Source organism: Netta rufina (genome assembly GCF_964035555.1).
Source record: "Netta rufina genome assembly, chromosome: 5".
Taxonomy (NCBI): Eukaryota; Metazoa; Chordata; class Aves; order Anseriformes; family Anatidae; genus Netta; species Netta rufina.
In genome coordinates, this window is record NC_140128.1 from 29,467,461 (window position 1) to 29,494,544 (window position 27,084).

Sequence of the window (27,084 nt, forward strand, 5' to 3'; positions counted from 1 at the left end):
TGAGGTGAGGGAGGGGGGCGGTGGGGATGAGGGGTCAGCGATGCTGAGGGGGCAGCGGGGCTGAGGGGGGAAGCAGGATGGGCAGCGGGCTGAGGGGGGGCACAGGGAGCCTGTTAGGGGCACAAGGGACCCGTTAGGGGCACAGGGGGCCGGGTAGGGACACCAGGGACCCGTCAGTAGCCCCGAGGCCCCGGCTGCCAGGCACCCTGAGGCAGGACGCTGCCCTCAGGCCCGCGCCCCTCGCGTGGGGCTGGCGGGGGGCGGCGGCGGCGCCCGCTGCGGGCGTTGGGGGCGGTCGGGGGCGGTCGCCCCGCGGTGGCGGAGGAGGAGGAGGAAGAGGAGGAGGAGGAGCGGCGGAGGGCGGCGGAGGGAGAGGGCGGCGGAGGATGGGAGCGGGCGGCGGAGCCGGGGCGCGGCGCGGGGGCACGGGCGGCGGCGCGGCGGCAGCGCCCGCGTAGGGCGGCGCGGGAGGCGGGCGGCGCCACGGCCATGGAGAGGGCGAGCCCGGCGGCGGGGAAGCTGAACGCCGGCGGCCGCGGGGCGGGCGATGGGCACGGCCCCGCGGGGGGCAGCCAGCCCCGGGCCACGGCGGCGGCGGCGGCGGCAGCGGGAGGAGGAGGAGGAGGAGGAGGAGGAGGAGGAAGCGCGGAGCCGGGCGAGCTGATCGGGCGGGCGCTGGATTTCAAGAGCGAAGGGGCGCAGTGCTACAAGGACAAGAAATTCCGCGAGGCCATCGGCAAGTACCACCGCGCCCTGCTGGAGCTCAAGGCGCTGCTGCTGCTGCTGAGCCAGGAGCCGGGCGGGCAGCGCCCTGCCAGCGCCGGGCTGAGCGAGGAGCAGCGGCAGGCGGTGGAGGCCATCGAGGTCGACTGCTACAACAGCCTGGCAGGTCAGCGGGCACCCCCCTTCCCCTCTCCTCCCGCAGCGCCTTCCATCTGCACCCCAGCCCGGCGGCAGGGCCCGGCGGCGCCCCCCGGCCCTTCCCTTCCCTTCCCTTTCCCTTCCCAGCCCTTCCCGGGGGCTTCCCCGCAGCCCCCGGTCCCCTCGGCACGGCAGGGGCTGGCACTGGCACTGGCACCGCAAGGTGCTCTCGGCCTCCCGGCTGCAAAAGTTGCCAGCGGCCGGGGCGCTGCATCTTGGCAGGGGTTATTTTGGGTCCCAAGTGGTTTTTTCTTTTTTTATTTTTTTCTTTCCGAGCCCAAACGCAGCTCCGAAACAAAAAGTTGTGCCTACGTACGTAGAGGGTAAGGAGGGTTGTAACCTGGAGAAGGTGCACAAAATGCCACGGTAACGCGGCTCTGCTGCTTTGCACAAGGATGAAGGGTCACTCGCTTCCCTCGGGGGGGAAATGGCAAAAATCAGGGCGCTGGTGTGTCAGCTGTCACCATCGCTTGGCTTTTGGCTTTCGAGACACTTGGCTAGCTTTGCTTCCTGCTGTCTAGGGCTAAAAAGGATGCAGCATAAAGCAAATGGGGTTTGAAGCGCCAAGCCAGGATCTTCCCTTGGCTTAATCCATGCCAATCTCAATGTGGCTTTTGGGATGTAATGGAAGGCACGATTTTATCACGTTTTCAACTGTTCTTCCTTCAGAAGCCTGTCGAAATCCTGAGTAGGGAGAGGCAGGCGAGATCCCCGAGTGATAGCATAATTGCACAGCTGTAATTTCGTCTCTCTCAAAATTTCTGTTCGCAGGTTTATTAAAATCCATTGTATCTGGCAAGGCTCATTTAGGTTGGCAGGGTTATACAAAGAGCCCGCAATACTATGAACATTACCGCGTAGAGTGGTGCTGGGCTTGCACAAGTACTCGCAGGAAACGTCTCCGCCAGCCCCCGGTGCGGAGGTACAAATGGGACGTGGTAGAAGGTAAATGAGGAGGGAGGGAGGGATGGGCTGTGCTGCCGTGGCTCTTCCTGCTGCGTACACAAGTTCCACTTGCTGGAAATGTTTACACCCGTGGGGACAGAGCTGTCCTGCAGAATGGCCGCTGTCCACCGCGTTTATTTACTGCTGCTGCTTTGAGCAGGGAGCTTTTTTCGCTGTTGATTTGATCTTGTCGGCAGTAGCAGTCAGACAGCGTGAGAAACCTGCTCCATCTTCAACCTAGATGCGAACAGATTTTACCTAAATTTAACTGGTGAGAACACAAGAGGAGATGAATGTGATTAACCCTGGAGAGGCGAGCAGTGCTTCTCCTGAGATAACCTCAGAGCAGGTCAGGGTGTCATTCTGCACTCAGCTGTGTGTTTTCGGTAGATGGGCAGGCACAGAGCGGAGAACAGGATTGGTCTTGGAAATGTTTAGTTTTGTGTGTCTGCTGCTCTGTCTGCAAGCAATGTTAAAGCAATGCCCTGCTTGCTGAAGAAGGGAGCGTGCAGTTAAACAAACCGCAGCGTTGCTCCTCCTAGCCCAGCTCCAGAGCTCCCATTCTAGCAGGAGGATCCGTGAATTAGCATCTGAAGGAGAGGAAAGCGATGGGAGGGAGCTTCTCCACAACTGTCACAATAATTAGTACGCCTTTCTAATAGGAACTTCAAGGGGTGCAGCAGTGAGACTATTTTGTAACAGCGTGGTGCAGCAGAAGCCACCAGCTTCTCTACACGGTGGGCTCTAGCGCAGGCACCAGTGCCTGTTGTGGCAGCAGAAGTCAGCGGTATTCGGCTGGGGAAGAGAGGAGATGCAGGGCGTTTCGCTTCTGAGCACTGACTGGATGCCTAGAGCTGTCTTTAAAATAAATAAATCTGCATTGCCTAGTGCAGAGAGCATAACAGCCATGCATGTTAATTCTAGAGAAGTCAGTTTTTCACTGAGCTCTGATTTATACCCGATAGCATGAGCAGCTGTCATCTGAGTGTCCTTATTACCAAGTTCTTTTAGCACCTCCGTGTACTGCCTGAGCTTAGCATTTAGGAAGCCCACCTTGGTTTTGCACTGCCGTTTTCACGTTGCTGCCACACACGCACCTGTCGGAGGTGTTTTGCATGGCAAAGATAGAAGCGTGCACACAGTTACTTATTTAGATCCAGCCAGAGGAGCTCATCAACTCTAGTTAGCCGTGCACTTAGCCAAATAAGCAGGTAGGAAATACACACCCAAAGGGGATCTGGGGCAGTCTTTCAGGTGAGAACTGTGCACACGCTGACTACAACTGGGGTTGGTTTTTGTTTTAATCTGACTGATGACATGAGTAAGAACGTGTGGACAAACACAGATCTGTTGTCAGTACATTTACCACCTTGCAGAACGTAAATTACAGCGCAGATTGGTTTTTAGTTCTGCTTCTTCTGTGGAGCACCTTCAGCAGGCAATTCCCATACCACAAAGCAGGGTGGCTAACCCTTGTATTTACTCAGAGCCCCACAATATTCAGTGTATTTTCTAAAGAGAACTGTGTGGCACCCCTATGACCTAAACTATCCTTAGCCCATTGCAAAGGATTCTAGAACACGCTGGTTTTAAAATTCTTGTGATTTTTTTTTTTATATATATTTTAAATCAGCCTAGGATTTTCACCGCTTGCCACTGGCAGTGTCTCTCACATTTTTTTCGCTAAGCCACTAGCTGGGCTGCCATGTAAGCTCCACGAGTTTTGCCTTAAAGGCACTCACCCTCACATCTGCAAAATCCAGCACTGCTATGTTCTTGCACAGGCGCGCCGATAGCCCTTCATTTTGCCATTTTTGCCGTAAGTCCCTTTGACAAATGTCACCAGATGCAAGGGCAGCAGCGTGGCCTGGGCCCCCAGAAATTGCTGGGGAGGGCAGAGAAAAATCCTACCAGCAGCACAGAGCCTCGCAGAATGAATGCAGGGCTGTGAGGCAAACAGTCATTTCTTTATGACTCACTGACGGGCTCTGACCTTGAGGAAGTCACTTGACCTCCTTTTGCCTCTCTCAGCCCAATTGAAAAATAAAGAACAGGAACCACGAGACGATCCCGATGGTGCATTCAACCGAGTTTTCCCAAGTCAGTGGTTTGTATTCTTTGAAAATAAAGATGAACGTAGGAACAATGCCTGCAGAAAAACAAGCTGGCCAAATACCACTCATGTCTTAGTCTCCTTTCCACTCATGTAACATCTTGGATCTAGATGAAGCTCAAATGCCTTATGAACTGCAAGCAGGTAGGGATCATCCACCTGCTACTAACGCAACCACTACCCTCATTAAATGCAATCATCATTTTATTCCAGCATTACTGCCTAAAAGTTTACAGGATCAAAAGGACTGTGCCTGCTCTGCAGAGAGAAGCAAGTCCTGGTCCTTCCAAAGCAGCAAAATGCCAAGGGTAAGCAGAGTTTCAAGCCTTTTTTTTTTTTTTTTTTTCTCTTATGAGGGAATGTTGCAGTGCGATAAGCAAACCTTTGTCAGTTTTCCTAAGCACACAGAAATAGTAGAGCTAATCCTGGCAGGAAAAACAGAACCGGAGACAGAACCGGGGACGAGGAGTGATGCTGGGAGATAGAGATTTTTCATCCTGCCTCTCTGTGCTGACTAACTGTATTATCTTCACCAAATCTTTCATTCTTTGAACCTCAGTTTATTCGTCTGCGTTTCTGACCTCTTGGGAGTGCTGGAAGGCTTTGTTAATTACACGAATGTCAATTAAACACAACACATTTATATCCCCATTCAGACACGTGCAGTTTTGTACCTTGGCAGGAGGGCACACATACCTGCAGAGCCTTACAAAGCGTAGCTGTCCGTGGTAGGTCTCAGCCTAAGCAGCACAGGTTGGCCTCGTGCCGTGGCAGAAGTTCACAACTACGCAAAGGTCACAGCCACAGCCCCACCAAACACAGCACTCCAGCTTGCTAACACCCTCGGGCTCTGGACGGGGTTGTAGGTACTGCTCCCAACAGTCACCAGTTGTGTACAGACTTCAGTGAGTAGTTCCACTGAGACAAGGAGCCTTAATCCAAGTGAAAATATGACTAAATAGCAGAAAAGCTGCTAAAACTCGTCTCTGCTGACCACCCACTAGGACTCCTCAAAAGGAGTTTCTAAAATCCCATCCCAGTATATAGCAGTTAACAAGTACACACTCTACCAGGGCACATGGTGCTGTGGGTGTTAAAGCAGGCTTGGATTGTTGCTTGATGTGAAGTTGTTTTTTTTTTTTTTTTTATGTGCTGCATCAACAAAAAACACACTCTGTAAGGCTGCCATGCAATGGGAAAGAGAGACAGCAGCAGATGACAGCAGGACGGGGCCTGTGTTTTCACTAGCTGAGGTGGGAGCTTCCTGACACTCCTGTTTTAGATGCATCTGCCCAGCCACAGTGCATGGGAATGTTTTACAGGCCTGATGCTCCATGCAGATGCACTTGCAGCAGAGTGAATGCAGGTGACCAAAGCATTTTAGCAATAGGCCCAATCCTCATTTGCATTGCCATCGCAATGAATTAGTCTGTAAAATACTCTGTATTTGCCTGTTCCCTTTTATTTTGGAGGACAAAGTTCATCAGCTGGAGAAGAAAGCTCATCACTGGAGGTGAAGCAGGAAGTATGAAAAATCAGAAAGCTTTTTCAAGAGCACAGAGTAGTGGTTAATCTGTTTACCTAAAGAGTATTGATTGTTCTCCGCCATGAGATTTGCACTGGTGTGCTTTCTGAGAGGTCTGTAGTAGCACCTCCTGCCAGCTTTACTCCATCCCCTTCTGATCTGCTGTCCTGGAGTTTTCATCAGAAAAAGTCCCGCAGTGTGTCACAGCCTCTTACACCTCCCCATGTTACCATCAGTGCTGTGCTGGAGATGGTTCAGGTGCTTCAGTAAAGCCTTGTGTGACAATCACAGCTGGTTCCCCATCTATTGCTAAATACACCCATGAGCCCCATGGTTACCTTATTTTTTTTTTTTCCTGTGAGCTCTGCCACCTTTCCATGGTTCAGCAAGTGGAGCATCTTTCTCTTCCTCCTGTTCACTTGGGCTCAGACCTAGAAGTTTCTAACCTGACTCCAGCCCTGCTTCTCCAGCCCTTCTCCTAGAGCTGCCTAACAATTCAGCAGCGCATCCCTGGTTTCCCCTCAGCATCCTGTGAGCGGTGGGATTGATGCTGCAAGTATGGAAGGCCATCAGAAGATTTCACATTGGGATTTTAGATCTATTGCACACCCAGTAGATTGGTGTAAAGAATGAAACAGCAAAAGAAAAGGGTATAAATGAAAGGGGAGGTCTAAATGTTGCCAGATCCTGGTTTCTTCTTGACATCATGCCATCTTACAGAAAATAGCATGACAGAGTATGACACTGAGGAAACAATTAAGATAGGGAGGAACTACATAATGAGGTTTTGAGGAAATTTACTGGCTTTTTTTTTTTTTCCTTCTGTCTTCTCTCACTTCACGGGTAAGAAACTGATGTAGAAGGAAGACAACTGTTTATTAGTCTTGATTTCAGCTTACTCAGGTAGCCGTGCCAGTGACTAATACTGAGGGTTAAGAATGTTTTGAAGAAGTCACTGCGAACCATCATTAACCAGGAAGCTGTTACTCGCGGCTGCTCAGGAATCCGTCTCCTTTTGTTCATTCCTGCTCTGCATCTTGGATGGGAAACAGTAAACATAAGACATTGATAGATGAATGCAGGTAAATCCTTTTGTGGTGTCTCAGTGTTACTGCTCCTCTTTCTTTAACCAGGACTGTAGAGTTGGTGTGGTTTCTGGGAGCCTGGCTGGAATTGCTGGCGGTACCTTCAGCTGGGGCACGCTCGCATTGTGCAAGGCTAGGAGATGGCAGGAAGGCCCCGTGGCTGGCCCCCTTCTTGTACACTTACTTGCCTTGCTGGCCACTTGGCAGCCGTGTAAGCTGGGGTCATATCTTGCTACAGCCGTTCTGAGCTTAGGACTGTGCTGGAAACCATACTAGGACAATTCGTGGAGCGAATTCGGCACAGTCACGTTTTCTCTCTGCAGTAACCCATGGCAGAAGGGCCAGCTGGGAGCGATGATTTTATCTGTCATAGTTTGATGTGCCAGAGCTCATCTGTTACTGTCCATAGGCAATAGCTAATGTCACGATCTTTACTTCAAAATGCACTCTGCTCTCCCCACTCTCCAAAATTCTTGACACGCCGTCACCCCGAGGCTCATCGGCTGCACAGCACCATCTGCTTCTCCTTGGCTTTGTCCTGTGTTCCCAGTTCCCCCATCGCGTTTCTCAGCCCAGGAGCCGGGGCTGCTTACGCACTCGGTGCCTTTTCTGCTCGAGCTCCTCTGCTGGCTCCCCCAGTTGCACTGCAGCTGTGGCAGACTTTCTGACCTCCCAGGCAGAGTTGTGGCCCTTTGCAGGCCCCGTCTGTTCTGCCAGCATTGCCCTCTCATCCCCTGTGTTCTCAGGCTCTGCCCCACAGCATCTCGGTGCACCTGATTCATTGGAGCTGATTTTATTACCTGTTGTATATCAGTTCAGGCTGGACCTTTTCTCCTCCCTGGCTCTCCTTAGGACCCATCTCTGCTGTGACACCCTCTCCAGCACATCCATTTTCGACAGGTAAAACTTCTGCCTTACCAAAGCACATACTTCCCTAGCCACTGTTCAGTATTCCCGATCCTGCTTTAGTGGGAGCACTGTCTGTTGCGTCTCCTTGCTGCCAGTTTAGGGGGCTGTCACGTAGATTGTTCTGCATCAGCGGCAGCAGCACCTCCTTTCAGATCGGAGTGGCAGGCAGCAAAACTCCGCTAATCTAGCCGTCGATCTGGTTTCCTAGGAGCTGCTGGAAAGGAGCAGCTAGGTCAGCCAGCAAGCAGCCACCAAACTCGTTTTCCTCAAATTTTGATTCCAAATCTCCTCTGATGCCCTGATTACAGCTGTCAGTCTTCATGCTTCTGGTGTTAGCCTGGCCCGGCAACATCAGGGACTAAATGGCTCATTTCATACTCGAGGAAACTCAAGTGAGGTCTCTACCTTGCTGCAAGTCTCCTTGCTCTGTAAAGCAGGAGCGTTGGGGGCCCTCTTGGTAGAACCTCATCACGCAGTGGTGAAGATTTGCTGCCCATCTTACAGATCTGTGAGGCTCAGCCTAACATGCACAGGCTGATCTCAGGTCAGCCCAGCTGGATACTGCTTATCCTAGATCTTTTCCAACTCAAAAGACTTCACTCCCAACTCCAGGCAGCAGAATTGTTTCCTGCTACCTGAAGCAGATGGAGGGAGAATAGAAGACATGCACTAGTGTATCTTTGTCCTGCACACTCCCCAGTGTGGTGTGTGGGAGAACAAACTTACTCCCGAAAGCAAATTAAAAGCAGAGGAGGTGTCTGGGACTTGATAATTTATGTTAGACCCTTAGCACTTCCTTTGGCTATTCCTGGGCTGGTGTGACTAACCAACTTGTACCTCCAGCGTGCAGTGCCATCCCTGCAGTCACCATCTAACCCACCAATTCACCCCCTATGAACAGCATCTGTATGATATAAAGAACAATCTTTCAATCAACTGCAGGGAAGAAGCTGTGAGAATTCATATTGTTTTGCCCCACTCCTGCTCCCAGAGGGGGGGAAAGGTCAAAGACCTACATTTCTTCCACTCTTTCAGAAAACAGGTGGGCTCCACACAATAGCTGTAGCCTCTCCCAAACAGGAGCTACCTGTGGAGGCCATCAGTTAACCTTGCAAAAGGAGAACCATGAGGGAAGGAGTCTGTTATTCCTGGATGATTGCTGTAAGTCAGCACTAGCTGTTGCCCTGCAATAGCACCTTTTTTTCCCCCACTCATATTTCTAAAAAACAAACAAAAAAAAAGAGCTCCTGCCCCATGCCACTAGGAATGATTCTCTCATCAGACAGCATGGTGCAAATAAAGCCTCAGTGCGCTCTTCAGTCACCATATGTTTTAATACCAGCATAATTCAAATCCTAGATTACTAGCCTCTTAAATGATTTGCAGTGATTAATTGCTCAAGATGCAGTAGTGCATTCACGTTGCAAAGAAACCAGAGCAGCACAAGATCCTCACCTATGCTGCAAGTACAAAGTAAATACGCTCACTTTCCTTTGTATGTTCTCTAACAACTGTGATGGAGCTCAAACTGAGGCAGCTCAGGAGCTTTGCTCATAGGGTGGAGGGTAAATTAAATTAGTAGATGAATACAAAATAATTTTTAAAACCCAGGGCTGATTAACTTGGAGCGCAGTGCCAGAAGGTATCATGGAGTTAAAGACCATAATAAGGTTAGAAAAGAAGGCTTAGACACATAACTAATCAGCACATTCACTGCTATATTAGATAGGATAAAAACTGTAAAGCAAATATTACATTTTCATGCTTGAGAACCACTGCTAACTGGTTTGGATTTATGAATAAACTTCTCAGAGATTTTAATTTCCCTGTCCACGGCCATGTCACATAAATGACTCAGTCATCCTGTGACCAACTAGCATATTCAGATCCTTTTCCTCTTTGGCTATTTCCAGCTCATGAGCTCACAAATTCTAGCAGAAATCCTTGCTTTAAATCCCAAAGAGTATGATTGTAAGTTTTGTGTTACTGATCTCCATCCCAAATAAATTTAACGCTGTCCACCAGGTGATGTAGCTCTTTTTATGATGCTGCCATCCTTATCCTTTTTGAGGATACCTTCCAACTTCACAGTGTCAGTAGGTGCTCTTTCTTTTACATCAGGACAATTAACAGAAGCATTAGACAAGTTCAATTGTGAAATTAATTCCTGCAGCATTCTTCTAGTGGTCTCTAACTGATACGTCTCTCAGCAGAACCCACTACAAATTCTTTAGCCATCACATCATTCTTAGTATATCTTCATATCCTCTAGCTTAATTGAAAAGGCACAGTCTAGACAAGGAACTGCATCATTAGCCTGAACCATTACAATGATTCTTGTGCCCCTGGTCTGAAAACAAGCTCCTTACCTGGGGTAAAGGTTCCCCTCCATATTCTTCAAATCAGACACACAGTCCTACCTCCTCCTTCCACTGCCAGCAGCACACTGCACTGACCTGGTTTATGGAAGGGTTGGGAATGATCTGAATGAACTTAACCTGAAGCACTTTGCCACAGCTTGTATTAAAGAGCAGTTATCTTATTAGAGGACCAGCTTAAGCTCCTGCACATTTCAAACCCTGGCCTTCTCAAGCAAATAATACACTGAATCATTACTCAGGTCTTCAGTTTATTCGTTTTCAGCCTGATTTCTAAAGGAAATGAGTCATAAGCAAGTATGTTTTCTGTAGTCAGCCCGTCAGTCCACTCTGGGTAACTTTCAAACCTGTTGACTAGCTGGATTTGATGGAGAGGCAGATATCTCAAAGGTGCCAAGTTCATACGGTCTAACCGGAGGGCAGGGAAGAGGCAAGGACACCAGAAGCCCAGCCACACAAGAGGGCAAAGCTTAAGCCCAGTTTGCATTGGCAATCGGAGCTCAGCCAGGTGACACAGCGTGACACAACCAGGGTCAGTCAGCTCTGTGGCTGAAAAGTCACTCTTCTTTAGCGCATTTTTAATGCAAACAGTGTTTTCAGAGCTCTGATTAATACCCCTCACTCTTCAGTTAGTTAGAAAACAGTGACTTTGGCATCCTCTGCCTCTGATTCTGCCTGTTCTCGTTCTCTCCATCTCTCCCTCAGAGGCCATAAAGGCTGCTTTCTGTTTCAAAACATCATTAAAATGGAAGGGCTTTGGGCTATGCAGGACCTGGATAAAACACCTGATAGGGTTATTATTGTAATGAAGGAAATGTTCCTCCCTGCTCAGCCTCTCCCCTTCTTGCCAGTAAGAGTCTTCAACTAGGGAGAACTCAGGAAAAAAAAAATACAAAAACCATTTCAGTCCCTATCAATTATACATGGGATGAGGACACGAGGCGGTGCCCTCAGCCAGCTCCCCACCCCGTAGCAGACTCCGCAGCTGTCAGCTCTTCCACGTGTCCCGGGAGGCGAGCCGTGGCTCAGCACCGCGGGGCACAGCACACAGATGTTAGGCAGCCACGTCAGCCAGCCCTGCCGTGGCACAGGATAAAGCACTAGCTTTCATCCCGAACCAAGCACGCTGCAGTAAGCCAGGCTGGAGGCAATCGTGGCATGCACGACCGTCAGTGACTTCATCTGAGAGCCTCCAAGCTGCTCCAGCCGCATTTCACGCTCCCGCTGTCAGTTGTTTATTTGGTGAGCCCCCAAGCAGAGGCTTCACCCCTCAGCAGAGAAGCAGCTTGAGATCCAGCTCTTCCTCCAGAGCTTCTCCCTGCTCACAGAAATACCTTCCTGGTCGCAGACAGGGTTACAAAAGCCACCTTTCCACTGAGACCCAAATTTCACTGCATAGCATCTGATATTACTGATCTCTGAGACAGTTGTGTGTGCTTTTCCCCCATGCAAACGACCCGAGACCAGATTCCTCCTCTGGTGGGTGTCGATAGCAACAGAAGGCCAGAGGAGGAAAGATCCAACGTGGAGAGGGCACAGCAGTGCGAGGACAAAGCAATGCAAGGTGAAAGGCACGACAAAAACAAACAGCAAGGAAGGGGCGGTGGAATAAATAGCACCTGGAACAGCAGATCTGAAGGTCAGACATCTAAAGGCACATTGACTGGACCAGGCTGGGCCAGCTGAGTACTGATTCTAGAAGATAAAGGCAGGTCAAAGACCACTAGGTAAGTACAAAGCCAGAGCAGAGGAAACCTCCAGGGGATTTAACCTGGCAGATCCACAACAACAGCCTTGGCAAAAACAAACGGGACAGATTCCCAGCTCCCCTAACGCGGCTGCAGGAGGAGCAAGCATTTGTGGAGGTTGCAGAATCAAAATGATCCAGGCATTAAAAGCTGACCGAAGCTCTTGTTCCACCACTGGTTTACTAGGACTTTGCTCCTACATCTCCTGGCTGGGAAAATCAAAGGCATGGAGATCAGAAGGTGCAATATGGAGATCTCTTTATTTTAGTTGAATAAAGATTTGCTGATCCACAGCTGAGCATGAATTCTAGCTTCAGAAAACACTTCTTGTTTGCTTGACATCTAAGCTTCTAATACTTTAATTTTACCATTGCTAAGAATTTTCAGTAAGCCTCTCGTTTTAATTTGAAGAACTGCAGGAACTAGGAGCTCAAAATACTCTTTCAAAACAGAAGTTATGATGATCAGATGAAAAATTGTCTGCAGTTCTTTGCTTCCCAAAGGTTTGTCCCTTTGAAGGAAAACTTCAGTGTTATATCACTGGATTTGTGACCAAAAAAAGCATAAATCACCACTAATTTGCCTTAAAGTAGCTTAGGAATCATTTAGAAATAATGAACACTCCTAAAGAACTGCACTCTAGAAAATTAGAAAAGAGTGAGATATGAGAACATAAACACAGCAAAGGCAGGAATCATTCATGCCTGCTGTTACTTAAGTGCTTATATATTCAAATGCCTAGCCTGGGGATGTCACAGCAACGTCCTTCCACAGGACCTTCTGACAGGAATTTGCAGTAAATGGTGGCTCTTAGGGAGAGCCAAGGACCGTTCGTGCCCCGGGTGTTAGAGCACAATCAGTAAGGGGACTGCAGAGCTGGACAGGAATTCAGGAGTCTTCTATCCATACCACTGCATGGTACAAGGGTATAGATACTGCGTATCCCAGGCAGCATTTATTCAGGCTGTTCTTACACACTTCCAAAGCTAGGATCCTCCGCAACTTCCCCAAAGAGTCTACAGTGCTTCTGCCTTGTCGCTATTAGAAAGTTCTTCCTAGTAAGATTCTTCCCTGCTGAAGTTTAAGCCCTCTTCTGGTTTCCCGAGCACAAGAACAGATTGCATTCTGGTTATGCCCTACTTTGTATGACAGGGTTTTTACTTTTTTACATGTGAACACTGTAAGCCTGCCTTCCCTCCCTGTCTTCTTCAGGGCTTACAGTCTGTGTTCTCCATTCTGCTCGTTATTGTCAGGGTCCTCCTGGCATGCATCCACATTTTCTTTCAAGACTAGTATCCAAAAATCAGACACAGTACTCACACTTCTTGCAAATTTCTTGTCATACATGCTAGCGCGCGTTTTCCTTCATTAACCAAGTAGCCTTGCTAACTTCATCTGGTGATCTACACTGCAACACAGATCATCTTCTGCAGAATTATTTCAGCCAACCATTCCTGCTCTCTATCAGTGGTTTTTGTTCATTTGTTTCCTGCCTAACTTCAGTACCTTTTACTTGCCCCTGCCAGATCACATCCTGTTTTTGTCAGGACACTGCTCCGGTCCATGAGGACCCCTTGGAATCACAGCCCTGCCTTCCAACATATCCCAGCTGCTCCCTGCATCGTGGTGTTACCTGCCAATGGACAGGCAGCCCACAGTCAGTCATTGAGGTCTTTATTGAGGACGCCAAATACCATGGGACCTAGGACAGATCAGTGCAGAACCCCGCTTAATATTGCCTTCTGCTTTGATAACAGAGTTAAGCCTATTCATTTAGACTGTTCTCCCTCAATTTGCTTAAGAAAATGTCACTAGAATTTGTCATTTGACTATTGTAAAAGCCAAGATATGTAACGTCTACTGTTTCACCTTTATCTTCAGGATTGATTGTCCTATCAGTCTGAAATTAAACTGATTTGTTTTGACAGCTCACATTATCTGTTAGGTATCTGCTTGTTGTCAACCCTGTGCTCTCCAAGCCTCTAAAGGGGTGGCAACAGGAAGGGTCCCAGAGTGGGCTGTCAGCCACAAAAGGCCTCACAGAGGCTTAGCAGCTCCCCTAAAAGCTGCTAGATGCCTCTTAACATGCATGGTGGTGGAAGCATCAGCATGGTCACTACATCAGTGTCTCTGTCCTAGAAGTCAGGATCCTTTTCCTGGAAGAGGTGTGAAGGACAGGGGCAGCAGAGAACTGAAGGAGACCACACTGTATATTGAAAGGAAAGCATGGCCAAGAAGGCAGAAAGGGGAGGAAAGGTTGGCATCTGTTTACAAGTTGGGAGTCAGGCTGAGAAGAAGGGGAAGGCAGCTTGGAAGAGGTGACACCTTGGGTTCTCCAAACATTTGTGGATCCACGCCTCATTTAGCATTAATCCCTCCCTACAGAGAGGGGCAGCCCATCATACAGTTTAGTTTTTAATTTTCCACACATTTCCCCGCAAGCAGAAACATACGGGCATATTTAAGTCTTTCTGGTACCTGGAGAGGAATAAATGAGGGCCGCTGACTGTAAAGTTGTGCTGTCATTCTGATATTCCCTTTTTATCCCATTAAGATTGTCCGGGAACTGGGAGTCAGCTGATCAGATTATTGCCAGACATTATCAAGCTGTCTATAATTAGCTTCTTATTGGTGAGAAGCCAGAAAATCCTCTTTGTTTGCAAGCTTGGACTATAGAGAAAAGAGAAATATTTCATGGAAGAGATTGTTTGGAAACTGCAGATCCTAATTAGTGTCTCAGCCCTGTAGTGAAACTGTACATGGCATTTCTCTGAAAAAAAAAAAAGATGCTTCCAAAAACCCCCTTTGGAGGGACACTGCGTTGCATTCTTGAAAGGCACAGCCCACAGGGGGCTCAGTGCAGATGTGGATGGTTTACAATGTGTTCTGTTCCTTGGTTTAGGCTTCTTGCATTCCCTCACATGATACAGCTCCTGTCAGTGCCAATTAGGGAAATTTAACACAGGCTAAAAACTGTGCTGTGCCATCCTCTTCACCTGTGCAGTCTGCACCCTCTAGATGAGTAACTTCAACATCAGAGAAATTTGGATTGAAGTATTGCAATAGTCCACATCTTCTTATGCTGTACATGAAAATTCAAGTAGTTTAATGCCAAGGTGACTTTCAATCTCAGGTAAACCTTTACATCCTCAGCATCATCTTATGACAGATATCTTACCTGATATTAGAAGTTAATTATAATCTAAATTACTAACACATGGCTGAAATTTCCAATGTCATTTAGTAACGGTATCCACTTTAATTCCGCCAGTGGACACCATATACTCCACATGCTTTTATAAAAACCAGTTACAGAGACTGCAGCACGCAGATTAATGGTACATCCATCAGGGGCATTATTAGAAGACTGCTGTCTATTCCAAAGCAAACCTTGTTTTTAAGAAAAAAAATCCCTGATTTTTTTTAGTTACGTCCTAACAATTTTTCTTCCCAAATGCTTAAACCAAGATTTATTGCTAGCATGTTTTTTCTTCTGAGAAAGAGCATCACTATAAAGGATGCCAAGCCTTCTGAAATAAAAGAAGTATTATGAGACTCTTGTAGTCTGCCCTATTATTTTGAGTCCTAAAGAAGTAAGAGGACGAAGCCTGCTCAATGATACATCAAGGTCTTAATCATATGTCTGAATAAAACCCTGAAGTAGTTATATCAAAGCATCAATCATGTGTTTTCCAAAATAGAACTAGAACAAGAATATGTTCCATCTTCCTGTGATTTAAACAGATTTTAAGTGAGCTGTTGGCTGCTATGCTTGGGGTGAGATCATATCAGAAAGCAAAGTATTTTGCAGAGTTTAATCATGGCTATTTCTGGGAATGACACTGTCAGTTTGTGAAATACACGTCGAGTTCATAGTGGTTGGAGTACCTAGCACTCGTTAAGGAGTAATAATCCACACATAAGCTGTTAAACACCAATGTTAGAATCAAAAATAAATACATCAGGTTTGAACAGCAATGGGTTTAACTACTACTCCTTGCTGTTTTGAAACCAACCAAATCAATACAAGTTGGGTTTTAGGTGTTTTTTTCCTGAACCAGTGGCTATCGTAGAACAGTCATTTATCCTGTTCACTTCATGGTAAACTCTTCAAAGTAGGTTAAATGCACTCACATTTTTATGAAATACAAATCTAGATTTTCATTTTAAGGAGTGGAAAACAAAAATCATTTGGATTCAGGCTCTTGCCTGAGCATATGAGTGGTTCAACCACAAGACCTACTATTAGCTCTTGCACAGGACACCTGTTCCAGACTCCAGGGGATATTGGCAAAGGCCAGCTTCAGGCACTGCAGATCAGTGTCCCTCAGTTTTGTATAATCAACAGAGAAAGAACTCTGAGCAGGAGTGCAAGGGTGGGTAAGTCATTTGCTAGAGGAGCTGCTGTCATGCACACCTAGCGAGACTACTCTCCTGTGCTTCAGTTTCATAATTAGAAATGCCACTCCTGCTCCTCAGGCTGGCTGCCCTGCACCTCTGTATTCCCAGCACCTCATCCCAAACTCTTAACTCCACTTCTGCCCTCAGACTTTGCCTCCTGGTAGACCTCAGCCCCCCACTCATACACCCCTCTCACCACCACAGCCGTTCTGCATCTTCATCCCCACACGGCTCTCAGCCCCGATCTCCTCTCCTTGCCAGCATCAGTCTCCTTGTCTTTCTGTCATAGGTAAGACAGCTCCTCTCAGCTTGATTTCCACTTTCCACTCCTCTTTCTTGTTGAGAGAGAGCAGGAAACTTCTCCTGTTGGCTCAAAGTTTCTAAAGTCCCACTTTTCCTAGACTGGGTTGTGCCCAAGGTAGACAAAATATTCAGTGGATTTGGATACCAAATTCTAAGGCACCTCTTCTGAGTACTGTACGCAGTACTATATTGGTTTTATTTTCAGAAAGTTATCAGTTGGCCGGCTCTGGATTACCCCAGGGATAACAGAAGGCACCTGCTTGACACAAATGATATCTGCCAGATTTCAGTTTGCAAAGCCAAACGTTGAGAGGACATGAGACAAATCCAAAGAGACAGTCACCAGAGATCTTTAACAAGGGAAAAATAAGATACATTTCCCTAGCCTGCTTTTCAAAAATACCTGAACAGTTTTGGCTGACATTTTCTAAAAGCAGACTTCAAAAGCAGACATCGCATATGGAATATTTTAGTCCAAAAACTTAAAAGACCGAAGTTACAAGCAGTCGATTCTCCCCTAAAATGGAAGGGACGAGGCAGTCGTAAGAACAGGCAATGCTACCAGCTTACCTGGGTGTCAGTGAACTGCAAACAAGACTGGACTTTGTGAAATACAAACTTGCAACCCAAGACATTCCTGAAGGGCCAGGGCAAGCTCATTCCCCAGAAAAGCTGTAAATGGCATTCCTGTTATGACTAATGCCACGTGCTGAACCAAACGAGCGTGCCACAGGGAAGGAACGCGCTAACACTGCCTGCGTGGTGATTTGGCTTAGTTTTCTGTAGCGTGGATAGGTGCTGAGCCTTGCCTACAGTGGGACTTTGGCCACTGTTACAAAACTGTGTCTGCAGGAATGTTCCAGCACGCAGATTTACCCTTTGGGAAAAGTTTCCAGGTAGGCAAGGCTTCTCATATTGTTTGAAATTCCACGTTAAAATCTATACACCCTACTTCCAGACTTAGATCTTGGTCCAGCCAAAATTAGAAGCCAAACGTTTGGGCCAAACTGAGCTATTTTCATAACCTGGAGAGGTTTGCACACAGGAGAGGTTTCCCTGGCAAGATGCTAACCAACAGCATTTTCAGCTGAATTTCATTTTGAAGGTTCACACAACAGCTATAGAAGTGATGAAAGCTGAGAAACGTGAGGTGTTTAGTAAGCAGCTCCAGGCACATCTTCGTGCAGGCTATTTAAGAGTTACCTCCCTAAAAGATATACTGGAATTCAGAATTAATTCAGGGTACAATAAACTAGTATCCAAACCCCTGAACAGTCAAGAATTCAATTAAAACTTCCCACCACTGCTGTCCACAGCTAAGGGTTAAAGGAGTAGATGTATTTTGGCTCTACGGATGTTTTAATCTTTGTTTTGTCTAACCTGGTGCTAAGCAGGGTCACACAAGTTAGCTCTCACGGTACCATTTTCTAATGATAACAGAGCTGTGCTGCAGCTCTCAAATAGTTGTAACTCAGAGCTGGCTGGCATAGATTCAGTCCAGGAATTAAAATTTAGAAACCTGGATTTAATACTCCGAGGAAGAAGAAAAGCAGCCAGGCTACCTATTTCCTTGCTTAAACATCAGCAGTCAGCTGGGAAGTGAGATGGACAGGGATCCTCCACCAGAGCTAAAAGGAATAGCCTTCTCTGCTCCCCACAGCACATTTCACACAGGAGTTTCAGAACTGCTTGTTCTTACAGCAAATGGGGGCTCCTCGTCACCATGTGACATACATGATTTAAAAAATTAGGAATTATTTGTTGCTCAAGCTGACACAGTACATCACTTACCAAACTGAGAACAATAACACTGAGATGCAACAGGACACCCTGAGGTCTGAGCTGGAGAGATGTAGCTGCTGGATGGATGCTGCGTTATGGGGTAAAATCTGCAGGGGCTGGGTGACTGGAGGTCTGCATCTGCTTGTGAAGGGCACTCTCCTAATTGCCAAAGAGCCATTAGAGATGGTGCTGTGTGGGATCAACCCCGTTCTCCTTGAAGAAAGCAGAAGCTGGATAAGCCTCTCTTGGTTTGGTCTTTGAGTTAGCTCTGTTCCTCAGAAGGATTCACTGTGGGCCTGTTATGAACTGAGAAAGAGGGTGATAAGTGTTTGATGTGCTAAACAAATGCTACCAGCCAGAGACACATCTGTTAAGGAAAGGGATGCATTTTCAGAACAACTCCTCTGACTGAACTGGCTAGGAAGTACAAGGGTACCACGTATCTTCCAGTTTTGAGAGCTGCATTACGAACCACCTCTGTATTCAGGGTGAATCACAACCCACTAAGGTCATTTCAGTGCACGAAGAACCAAAAGCTCACACCTCTAAATATTTATAAGTGAGGTTCTCCCTCCAGGTTCCTTTGCAGCAGCCACTTCCAACGCTGGCTCTCCAAATGGCCAGCTCTTCCAGCAGAACTGTTTCCTGCACATCCATCTGCTCGTTTTGTTCAGACTAACGCATCTCTCCTGCTAGCCCGGTGGTACTGACTTCTCTCTGCCACGTGCAGAGTTACAGCAGTACCTTGCAGAGCCTTTGCTGTGAAAATGAGTCACAGAAAGAACCCAGCTGGATATCTGGAAGCCCATTTGGGCTTACGAATTAGCAGGATTTGGGATACTTTATAACCAATCCATGAAGCAAGTCCAATATGGAATTATGGAGTTAATATGCACGGTCTGACTGCCTGTCATTTTCAGGGTAATTTCTGTGACTATAGCTGGAAATACCAAGTAGTAAACAAACAGAGACCAAAAATCCCCCATCCAGTTGCTCTGCAAGGCATTTCCCCAGGACGTGAAAGGCCGGAGCAGATTGGCAGCGTGCAGAAAGCTACTGCCACTGCTGTACCTGCTACTGGTCAGCAGACAAACAAAGCAATCCAGTTTCCAGGGCTGTGAAGCCAGCAGTAAATTTACACAGCCATCTTTTTAATAGCTTTGAAAAATAAAGGAAAACAAAGCACAGTCATTTCAAGCTCCATTAGAAACAGAGTGAGAAAAATCAATGTTTGACAAATAGGAGGGGACAAATTCTGGGTAAGGAAACGCTACGAAGCTTTTAGAAAGCTGTGTTTTTTAACTGGTGAACAAACAGCCAGATGCCTTTGTAATACCTATGCGCTCCAGTGTCAGAATCTGTTAAAATTCATAGGAAGTCCCTCATTACAGTAAATGGGACAAAGATCTGATTTGGAAGTGCTGTGTCACTTAACCAAGCTCAGCAGCAGCGGGGCTGGATCTGCAGTCCTTGCCCAACACATCTGTACCGTGAGTTCTTCACTGGCAGAAGGCTGTTTGTGGTCGGTTCCAGTTCGCTATTTAAGCTGTAAATGCATGCCTGGGTGAGGGATGCATTCTGTCCGTGTTAACTGATCAAAGGCTCAGACTAATTTAGGTTGGAAGGAATCTCTGGAGGTCATCTAAGCTGTCCTCCTGCCCATGAAATGTAAAGCAAGCTACAGAGAGGGTGCAGGGGAAGGGGACCAAGAACTATCCTATTCCTGATCCAGCATCATACCCTCCCAGCAACAGTTACCATGCAAAAAATGAAGTCTGGCTGTTCATTGGTGACATCTGAACTGTGACTGCTTGGGTTTCCAGGAGCAGCGAGTCTCCTCCTTGCCAGAGACACACTGAGTAACACCACCTGCCATGGGAAGTTTCTCTCCATGCCCTGGCACTTGGCACTGCCTGCCCCTGAACAGATCCTTGCATAGCATCCTGCCTTCCTTCCCCTTCCCTCCTCCCCAAACCATGTCATTCCCAGGGTTGCCTTGGATTGTGGCACCAGAAGAGCTTGTGAATAGAACAGCTTTCTTCATTCCCCTTAAGACTGTGGCTGCAGCACGTTCTTTTCTCACCAGTGTTCCCCAAAACCTTTCTTAACACCCAGTAAGCCTAAAAAAAATTAGCCCAGAGTGCACACTACAGTCAGCCCCGGAGGCACATCCAGCATGCCATCCACCCTAGCCCAGGAATTCCTGCCTCCCATTCAAGCTCACTGCCAGCAAAGGTGTTTCTGGTGCCTAAGTGAGGACAAATGCGGCTGTAATGCATGTCTCAGGGATCTCCCCCTTGCTCCACACCTAGCTGTGGGAAACTCACTTTGGGGATTTTTGTCAGCTCCTTGACATTTATGCAGCAGTTGTCCTTGGGCACAGAGCCCTCAGCAGGCTGTTTCTTCACCGCTGTTTACCTTTTCCTTTGGGAAGTCAGCAGAACTGACCTCTGGTGCTGAACTTTTGCTGCAATACTTTGCAAAAAGCACGCAGCCTAGCACATTTTTTTACCCTGTGCTTTAGCTCCAGGTGCCTCTGGTTTACTAACAGCGCATTTCAAGGGAGCACAGACCCCGGGTGCTTCCTACAGCACAACTCCACACGGGACCTCCTGCAGAAAAGGCAATACATTATGTTTGTAAATCCAGCACCTTTGGATTATTAACCCCAATACAAAATTTGGGCTAATTTAATTCCCCCGATAACTATTCCTTGACCATCTTTTTGTACTTTTCTGAGCCCTAGTCCTCAGCTGAGAGGTGATTTTACTACATTCACTACCGTGGGATCATGTGGAGCTCCAGAGGGATGTTTACGTTCTCGTTTTCCCCCCCAGCCCCCCAGAACAAACACAATCCCATCAGCTTGAAACGCCAGAAATAGAAGCACGGGCATTTAAATTGTGAACAATCAGATTTGGCAAACAATCTGTAGGACTGCACCCGTTCTGAATCACGAGCCTGAGTCACTTCCCTCACCTAGGCTGCTCTCCTCGCCCGCGCGGATGCGGGAGCAGAAAGGCAGCAGTAACACTCCCGGCTCTGTCTCTCTCCCCTGCAGCCTGCCTGCTCCAGGCCGAGCTGGTCAACTACGAGCGCGTCAAGGAGTACTGCCTCAAGGTGCTGCAGAAAGAAGGAGAGAACTTCAAGGCACTCTACCGGTCGGGCGTCGCGTTTTACCACCTGGGTGACTACAACAAGGCACTCTACTACTTGAAAGAGGCAAGGTCCCGCCAGCCAACAGGTACGGGGGGGCAGGAGCCTGACCCAGTGCTGAGTGCTTGCACATTTATTTTCACGAGACTTTGTCCCCGATTTGTTTCCATTGATCTCCACAGGGATGAGCATGACTGCACCCTTAGTCCTACTTCCCATCAAGGGCTCTCCCCTAGGGCAGCAGGTTTGCAGTGACATTGCCTTAAGGCATTAACTGTTAACTAAATGTTGCAGAGGCTGCAGCACGAGCTGGGTGCTGTCAGTGCTGCTGGAATCCTGTCTGTGGGGAAGGGATCCTGCCTCTTTCCCCTCCCATCTTATTTTTGGAGAAGGAAGCAGGATGAGGAAGAATACATCCCAACCATTAAACCATTATATTTTCTGGATCTGAGATATTTTTCCACTTAGCAAAATGAGTAGACTGTTTGTAGTCCCCAACAGCCATGCCTTCCACCATCTCAGTAAAGGAATAGTATCTTTCTCTGATAGGACAGACATGTACTCACAAAGCACTCAACAGGATGCTTCAACTTGTGCCACAAAGGCAGTCACATGCCTTGTTCAACTACTTGCCATCCATATGTCCAAAACAAAAAGAATTAATTTCAAGCAGCAAAGAAATTGTGTGTGCAAATAACTTAGCCCGGTCAGAGCAACCACCTTCCTGCTAACCCACCCCAACTCAGAGGGCAGGTAAAAGGCTACAGTGCAGAGACAGTGCTTTGATTTTTTTGAAAAATACTGCCTGATGAGATAAAATCCACATGGTTGTTCAGCCCATTCCTGTTAAAGGAACTTTACAATACATGCAGAAAAATTAAAGGACTGTGAGAAAGCCAAACAGAAGCCGCACACAAAGGGAACCACACAGAGCAGCTCTTCCACCTGCACTTGTGTGTGCAGGGAGAGAAAGCTGGGCACGAAACAGGAGCAAAGACAGTGGGGTTGGTGTGCCTCAAGCTAGAGGAGGTGAGGGAGGTGGCTGGAGTGTGCAGTGTCCTGTAGGCACTGGGCTCCTGCAGTGACAGCGCCCCAGAGGAGCACCGGGATCGCGCTCTGCTCCCAGCTCCCATACAGGCGGCCGGTCCCATCTGCTGTGCCTGGCCCCGGGCAGTCTGACAGCACAGCTGCACGCCCTACACTCACTGAGCAAACGTGCCTAAAAGCTCAGTTCAGCCTGTTCAGCTTACAGTGCGCCCTTCTGCTTCCAGCCTGTGCCAGAACCAGGGGATGGCGAGACCTATGCAGAGAAAAACAGTTGGAGGCAAATAAGGAAATATCTTAACCTTGGGCTTCTGATGAGGCTCAGATGCGAAAAAGTCCTTTTAGCTCAACCACTTTGTTTCTATTTTTAAAATATGTATTTTTATGCTTTTTCCCCCCCTCTCCCTCAGTGATACTATTTATTTGGTATCTCTCATTCCTTCCTGAAATAAATACTAATGTATTCAAGAGCAAAAGCTTCAAATACTGCTGCTTACTGCAAAGACATACCAGAAACTGTCCCCAAAGGCCCTTAATGTATACAAAAAAAACAATTCTGGCCTTCAGCTCTGCATCAGAGGCTTCTGTCTGTTATTGTTAGACCATCCAAGGCCATTGTTGCACTGTTTTATTTATGATTATTGAGATCTTAAGGAAAGAAGCGAATGCGTGCAGCAAGAAAGGATGCGGCTGCTAAAACACAGCAGTAGGAATCAGGTGACACTAGCAAGAATTATTTTGTGACCTGGAATAACTCAGTGTCTCCATCTGCAAAATGCGATTGTTTTCTGTTATCCGAGGTTTTGCTAGGCTCACTGGTAAAGCACTAAGTTATTATTACAGTCATGCTCTGCCTTTTTTCTCCTCCTCTAAAAAGGAATGTTTTGGGCTCAAATCACTGTCTGTCTCTTTGCTGGGGGGAATTTTAAGTGGTAAAGAGGAATTAGTTAGGAAAGGGGCTTACAGCTCTACAGGTCTGTCATCACAACACGTTCCTTATGGCCATTTACTGTCTTTCAACAGTGAGGGTAGGGTCTGGCCCCAATTCTTCTACTACCTCCAAACAAAAACAACACAAAATCACAAAAGCAGGTTGAAATAATGCAAGATAACTGTACAGCACTCCTTACTGAGCAGGATCTTAGAAAGGAAAAGGAAAGCCACTGTTAAGGTTCCCACACTGCACAGAAGGAGCTGGCGTCCCAAATTCCCAGTCCTCAGGAATAATACCCAGACCATGGTGCCTGCCCAGCAGATGAACAACCAGGCTCTGAAGCCACTGGGAGAAGCAGGAACAGCCTTCAGCGCAGCAGGAACACAGGAACACTCAAAAGAGCCAGGAGACACATTCCTTTGCAGCACTGCCAGCATCACTTACTGAGCTGTCCTTACCTGCCATTCCCACATCAGCACTTCCTCGCTGAGGGACCAGAGCCTTCTGCTCATTAACATTTAGCTTTGAAATACTTCTGCAGACAGAGCTGTGGTGGCACAGTATCATTTTATGGAAAAGACTTGGAAAAGACAGGGCTCCTTCCACGAGCAAGGTGCCACTCACCACTCCTCTCTGGTGAAGCAGCAGCCCTCAAAGAGAAGACCCCACATGCCCAAACCTGCCGGGAGATTTTTTGCTAACTTGCAATCAGAGTTTCTCCCGCCCCCTGTCAGCTGCACCTTGTTTTGCCCCTGGCTCCCCGTGCATGTGGTAATCTCCCAGGTGAGTGAAGCCGTGCCATCAGCAGCTCGCTGCCTCACCCTCAGGCCCAAGGCAGCTGGCAGCCTTCTGCTGCCCTCCTCGCACCGAGACCCACCTCCTCCTCCTCTGTCACCGTGCACACAGTCCCTGCAGGCCCGGGCAGGTGCAGTTTCCTACCATGCCTCCTCAGTTACTGCTTGTCACCTGCACCAGGCAGGCCTCCGACGTGAAAATGCAGCTGCAAGGACATTCACCTGTGCTGCAGCACATCAGGTGCTTGGAGGGTACGGAGCAGGGAGATCAAAAATTCAGAGCCAGCCCCTCAGCTGAGTTGCTCCATTCCTGGAGGCTGTGCAGCTGAAACCATTTCTGGTACAAAAGGTTCCCTCAGAATTCATTAGGCTGGTTTGAAATGCTAGCACGTTACCAGTTCTGGATGCTGGTGCTCCTTGTTTAACACAAGTGAGAGCAGAACTCGATTCACTAAAAATCCCCCAGATGGGGCAAGTATCTTAATCACTGACTGCCACCCCCTGAAGGGACCAGGATGATGCTACTGAACATGCAGAAGACTTAGCAGGGAGACCTACCTCACCAGGGACAGCTTGGGAAGTGACAGCAGCATTGCTACGTGTTTGTGCAGAGTTCTATGTGAAGGGAAGCTAAACCATCTCCCATTGCCTCCACTCCAGCTGATGGCACAACAGAGGCCTCCCCTTCTCATTTTTACAGGGAACTCTGCACCCACAGCTCCTCTAGTGGGGGAAATACCTGTGCTTTCTAGCAGTGGGCACGTGACCAGCAATGTACTCATCTTTTGGAAGCTCAGGCACCTACTTAATAGCTGGTGTGGGGCAATTTGGATGAGGAGGAGGTGAAATTGCTCCCTGACTGTGGGCAGAATGGATTGCTGTGTGCATCACATTGATTTTTGAATCTCTAATAACTTATAATGGACAAAGCTGGCCGTGGCTGGCCTTCTGAGCAAGGCTGTGAGCAAAGAACCATTTTAAAATTAATACATAAGTGAAAGCAGTTATTTTCTTATGCTTGCTTGCTTCTGATACCACATGGTGTTTTCCACCATGTAGACGCCGTGCTGGTGGGAAGTTGCCCTTGTGAAAGTAAATCAACACGATTTGAGAAAGGGGTGGCCATGGCTGCAGAAGCACGGGGTCTGTCTGGAGACACACACTTATTGTGCACATCAACCTGTGCCTCAGGGTGAACGGGCTCCCTCCCTGCAAGGGCCTGGAAGTAAAGCAAAATTCACATGTTGTGTGTGCACAGTGCTTGTACACTGAAATACTGGAAGGAAGAAGAGGGCTGAGCTTACTGCCTGCACAGGATTGGGGTCTCACAGCTCTGTACAGAGATGAAATGTGGTTCTATGCCCCCAGGAACTTTATTAGGATAGATAAGGCAGTGTGCAGCAGACAGTGAATGACAAAAATGCAGATACAGTGTCATTGTGGAAGGACTCCCAAACGTGAAACTTAAGGAGAGCAAGGGTGCTGAAAGAACATGAACAGTGCTCTTCCCACATCAGCTCATCACAGAAAATTGTGAGAAGAGTGAAATAGGCTGTAAAATGAATAGGAAGATGAAAAAGAAGAGCATGTCTGTAGAGAAGGTGCCTTTAGAGTCTTGTATCCAAGCACTGAGGGCAGGGAAACCAGGGGAGATGTTGTTCCAGAGGAACAGGCAGGGATGAACTAGATGGCTTCACCTGTGTGAATTCAACTGTGGTGACCAAGAGTAGCCAGAGAAGGTAAAAACTGAGGCAAGATCGTGAGCAACAGGGATGGTGAGCCCAAATCAGAGCAGGTTCACTAAAACCAAATCAGCAGGGTTTGGTTCAGAGCCGCCTCCCACTGGGGCTGTTCCTGCAGGCAGGACCCGGAGGTGCACCACGGATGAAAGGTGCGGTGTGTCCATCTTTCCAGGGAGTTGTAACCACTGTGCATGTGTCTGTGTGCTCTTTCCCTGCAGATACCAATGTCATACGATATATCCAGCTGACAGAGATGAAGCTCAGCAGATGTTCCCAGAGAGAGAAGGAAGCCTTGTGAAAATGAAGCTGCTTCAGCTGAAGTGCCCAAAGGGGAACATTTCCTTCCTAGAAGCCCATTTGGTGGATTTTCCTGTTTGCTCTGCCTCATCCCCATCTCCTCATCCATCCACTCTCCCTCGCTCTTCATCGAATCCTGGTTTTGAAAAAAAAAGACTCAGACACTGGATATGGCTGCGGCAATTACCATTGCCAACCATGGTAATCCCCCTTCCCCATGGCAGGAGAGCACAATGGCTACAGCCAGCCTCGTTCCAAGGCAGCGTCACACACCTGGAGCAGGCAGCGCTGGGGGACCCCTCTGGTCCTGAGCTGCCTGCTTACAACCCGTAGGGAAGCAACCCCCAAACAACTACGTCCTGGCCAGGCAAGCTGGAGACAAGCAGTTTCCACTCCGGGTGATCACTGGAGCTTAGAAGAGCCAAGAAACCAAGAGAGCCACTGGTCATTTCACAGGGGATAGCAAATGCCTTTTCACCATCAGCTCCCCCTGCCTGCTTCTCCAGTGTGTGCTACCAGTCTCCAGTGAGAGCTCACGTGCTCCCAGTCCAACGCCAGTGAAACTGTTTCTAAACATCCTCTTAACGAAAGCACAGAGCACCCTACGATACCCCCGAAGCTGTCCCAGTACCGGAGGAGAAGGCTGTGGGGTACCACAGAAGGCTGAACAGACTGTGAAAGCGTGGTGTACAGTATGAGGGAAAAACTGTGAAATAATTCATTAAAGGCAAATAAAAATTATTAATAGGCAACAAGTCCAGCCATTGCTTTTAGAAGGGACCTGTGGGTTCCCCGTATCCAGACAGGCAACATTGTCTAGTGGGGGCAGCATAGGGTGGGCAACAGAGACGTCTCCATTCGTGTATGGGCTCTGCCATGCCTTGCTGTGTGCTCTTGGGCAAGTCACTTAGCCTCTCTGTGCCTCGGTTTCCCCATCTGTACACTGGGGATAATAATACTTCCCTACCTCGCAGGGGTGTTGTGAGGATTTACCAGTTAATGTCTGT

At 48.0% G+C, this 27,084-nt stretch overlaps 1 protein-coding gene across 1 annotated transcript; it reads left to right on the forward strand.

Annotated features, from left to right (window-relative positions):
• The first annotated feature begins 448 nt into the window (after positions 1 to 448).
• TTC9 (tetratricopeptide repeat domain 9) lies at positions 449 to 27,084 on the forward strand. The gene is made up of 3 exons (XM_084288240.1): positions 449 to 889; positions 21,172 to 21,354; positions 25,999 to 27,084. Exons 1-3 carry the CDS (start codon positions 490 to 492, stop codon positions 26,076 to 26,078), a joined length of 663 nt encoding a protein of 220 aa, XP_084144366.1. The 5' UTR covers positions 449 to 489; the 3' UTR covers positions 26,079 to 27,084.